General features: G+C 35.1%; 1 protein-coding gene across 1 annotated transcript; it reads right to left on the bottom strand.

Moving 5' to 3' along the window:
- Nucleotides 1–606: 606 nt before the first annotated feature.
- Nucleotides 607–2,337, bottom strand: LOC140874784 (probable WRKY transcription factor 7). Its single transcript, XM_073278179.1, has 3 exons — nucleotides 1,567–2,337; nucleotides 1,250–1,375; nucleotides 607–1,048 (listed from the first exon to the last, which is right to left on the bottom strand). The coding sequence occupies exons 1-3, from the start codon at nucleotides 2,238–2,240 to the stop codon at nucleotides 889–891; spliced, it is 960 nt and encodes a 319-aa protein (XP_073134280.1). The 5' UTR covers nucleotides 2,241–2,337; the 3' UTR covers nucleotides 607–888.
- Nucleotides 2,338–3,685: the final 1,348 nt, after the last annotated feature.

The following is a 3,685-nucleotide window of genomic DNA, read 5'->3' as shown; positions in this document are numbered from 1 at the left end:
TTTCTCATTGACCCCAAATCGATTTGAGAAAATTAATATTTCAAAAACATCTACTCGAAATGTAGATTTCAATTCTCAAATCAATTTTGGATTTCATAAGACGAATCATCTTAGATTAATTATCGAAGGCTAATGGACCTCAAAACCCATTTTCTCCAACAATGTACCATCGTGTCCCACTAAACAGATTAATTTCCAAATAATCATATTATATTACCCAATCGACGAGACAAATTATATGTCCCAAAAGTTTTTGCAAAATCGTCTTACAAGCTAATTTTATGATATGAGCTTCCTACTTGACCCAACGATCCACGAAAAAACATTATTTTTACTGCACAAATATTACTTTCTACTTTACATATAGATCGAATAGACCCGTCTTATTGGACATCGATATAAATCACATTATTTTTTACGTCAAAATATTACTTTCCATTTTATATATAAATCGAATCAATTTATCTAATTATCTCATTGAATATGCGTTTTATATATAGATCGAATCAATTTGTTTCATTTGAACGCAATATACAAAACACATTTGACCGACTTCATATGCAATGTATGTTGATACAGATTACATTCAATAATCAATTCACAAGAGAAGTCAAAATATACCATATTTAAATTAGGACAACCAATCTCTTCAAAATTAAAATTATATAATTGTTTTATATATTAAAAAAAAAAACCCCAGCAATCCCACGCACGTTTGTACGATTTAAATTCCCACTGTCTTCTCTTTTTCTTGTCCCCTTGCAATTTCTAGTCTAAAAGAATTTTCAACGCAGAATAAGAAAGAAAAAAGAAAGAAAAAGACAAAGGGAACCCCATCGCGTTGACCAATTTTCCACGCATCGGACGGTGATGGTTGGAGCTTTGCGATCAAGATGATTCGAGGACCAACGCAGGTGCTTTTGTATTGGGATGGGAGTGATTGTGTTCACCTTCGTAAGTAACGATCAACATTGCCGGGTCGTCCAAGGCCCGCTCCACATGTTTCCGGGCCGGGCACAATTTTACACTGCTACACTTGTAATATCCCCTGACAAAACCAAACCCATTCATTATTTTAATTAAATTAAATTATAAGTGATTAATAATTTAAAATTGGTCCAATTTGACACAATCTCCTAAATTAATAATTGACTTTGATCACCTAATTTCAGATGAAATTCTTGATTGAAATTGAATTCATTCAATCCTTTTCATTAAATTTTTTTTTTATGATGGATGGATGGGATACCTAGGATGAGGGGAACCCTTGATGGGTTTTTGGCCATACTTTCTCCAAGAGAAATCATCAGGTGGAATATCAGCCAACTTCATGCTTATAGCTGCAACTCTTTCTACCCTTTTCACTTTTGATTTCCTGTTATTATTCAAACGTCAAATATCAATGCATTGATATTATCACAAAAACTCTAAGTTTTATGAGACATATATCTAATTTGATGGATGAAAATCGTTTTCATTGCAGATACGGGGTTTGAGACCTAAGCTATAGTCTTAATTAGTAACAAATAACAAATATTCTTCGTTGACTTTTTGACTTCCCTTTACCTTTTCTTGGGACAATGGCAGCGGCTCCCAGTTGACCCATCGGCACACTTGCCGTTGGAGTCGTCCACGGAGGTGCACTTCCTCTTCAAAGAGGATGTGGAGAGCGGCGGCCGCCCGGCGGAGGACATGTTCGTGATCTGAAATCCCGAGGACATCGACTGCTGAAGGCTGTCGGTGTCGCCGGTTCTAAAGGAATTCGCCGGCGAGCCGAAGTTTATCGTGGTCGCCGTCTCTTTCCTCTCGCACGACCCGTTCCTCGTCGGCTGCTGGTGGTGGTGGTGGTGAGGCAGCGGCGGAAGCCTCTGAACCGGCGTCGGGTGCTGAATTTTGGCGCACGTGTCGTCATCCGCCGGCGGCGAGGCTCGGGGAGGCGAGCCAGCCGTCTCGGGACCCGGTTCGGCCTTCTCCCGATTAATCTGAACCGGTCCGCGGCGGAATCTGGCGTGGCCGGTTCTGCAGCGGTCGAGTATGGAGATGAACTTCTTGAATTTTTCGACGGCGACATCGACGACGGCCCGACAGTCGGGTGTCGGTTCTGCTTTGAAATTGTTGGAGGTGGAGAGTAATCTGATAAGCTTATCGACGCTCTGAAGGCCGGCGGCGGCCGCTTCTTGGGCGGCGTTCTCTTCCATCTTGGCGGTGAAAGCATAGGCCGGTATACAATCGATAGCCATGATTATTTAGAAAAAAAGGAAAAGCGAATTGAAATGGAAAAAGGGCAGAGAGATTATAAAATAGGGAAAGAGAAAGAAAGTGCTCTCGCAGAGTCAAACTGATGACGTCTCTTTTCCCATTTTTAGGTTTCCTTCTCATTTAAACTAATCAACGTTGAAATTGATGTTCAATTTATCTTTCTTTTTTTTTTAACTAATTCTAATATTTAAGTAATTCCTTATTTAAATACATCAAAATACTTAAAAAAGATTTATGGTTAGTAGAAAAGGGTATAAAAGTATTGTAGATATATATATATATATATATATATTATAAGATTACTTATATATACGAATTCATCCATGGTTTTCATAATTTTTTTTATATTTAGTAACTGATATCATTCTATGCACCAAATAATTAAATATTGTGTTTGACTTTAATAGCAATATTCTATTCTATATCATTTTTTAAGTATATTTTGATTATATATTGCGCATCATATTCTTAAATGCGGTAATATTTTTATTTTATTTTATTGAATAAAACTCTCGATTGGGAAATTAATATGTTAATATATGAAAATTTTTAAAGGTCTGTCAAAATAATGAAGAGACAAATTCACACACACATGTATATTTAAATTCCGATAGATCCAAAATGTTTTCTAAAATTGAAATCAACCGCAAGTAAAAGTCTTTTGCTTTCCCAATTTACCGCAATGCTAACCTACTTAGGTGGAGAGACGAACCAATTAGATTTTTCCACGTGTAAGAGGCATTGACCAGATTCAATATTGGCTGTGGAAACGGGTGAAGTTAGGAAAGGTTGACCTTTCTACAACTTTAAATGCTAATAATGTCCTCATTAGCTTTTGTAGTTTGTGTGTGCTAGTCTACCGGCTCTAGTTTTATACAAAATGTTTAATTGTATATATAAAAAATATATGGAAAAAACATTTTGTATAAAAAATATATGGAATCTATTGAAAAAAAAATTCCTAAATGTGATGTTCACATGAACATTTTCTATGAACTACACTAGAAAAGTAGAAATAACAAAGCCACGTTTTGTGGCGTCTCTTTTTAAATTTTTCAACGCCCTTTTTTTTTTTTAATCATATCCTGATTTCAAAATAAAAAATTGGAAGGCTGATTTTTTGAAAAATAATTATTATTAAATTGTAAGCATGATGCAAAAAATGATTGCGAATGGAATGTGATGAAATATCTCAAATTTTAATATAAATATAATTTTGTATGTTAAAAATGTATATTGAGCTAATTTTTAGCTTCAAATATTACTTGTCGTTTATTTATTTATTTATTTATTATTATGTTTAAAAAATGTTTTGAAAAATAATAATGTTACGGTTCCGAAAAAATGGTAGTTGCAATTTTGCAACCCCCAAGGAGTTGCCATTATAGATAAGTGGTTTGACTCCTTTGAGTCAATATTTTTTCAA

This window comes from Henckelia pumila, chromosome 1 (assembly GCF_033568475.1).
Source record: "Henckelia pumila isolate YLH828 chromosome 1, ASM3356847v2, whole genome shotgun sequence".
NCBI lineage: Eukaryota > Viridiplantae > Streptophyta > Magnoliopsida > Lamiales > Gesneriaceae > Henckelia > Henckelia pumila.
The sequence above is the reverse complement of the archived record's forward strand: the minus strand, read 5'-3'. Positions and strand labels throughout refer to the sequence as shown.

Bases quoted from the DNA above. Each gene is read 5' to 3' on its own strand.
- LOC140874784 (XM_073278179.1), bottom strand. From the start codon at position 2,240: ATGGCTATCGATTGTATACCGGCCTATGCTTTCACCGCCAAGATGGAA. The intron at 1,376-1,566 runs GTAAAGGGAAGT...GAATAATAACAG, and splicing joins TGCCATTGTCCCAAGAAAAG to GAAATCAAAAGTGAAAAGGG. The intron at 1,049-1,249 runs GTATCCCATCCA...TGGTTTTGTCAG, and splicing joins AAGGGTTCCCCTCATCCTAG to GGGATATTACAAGTGTAGCA.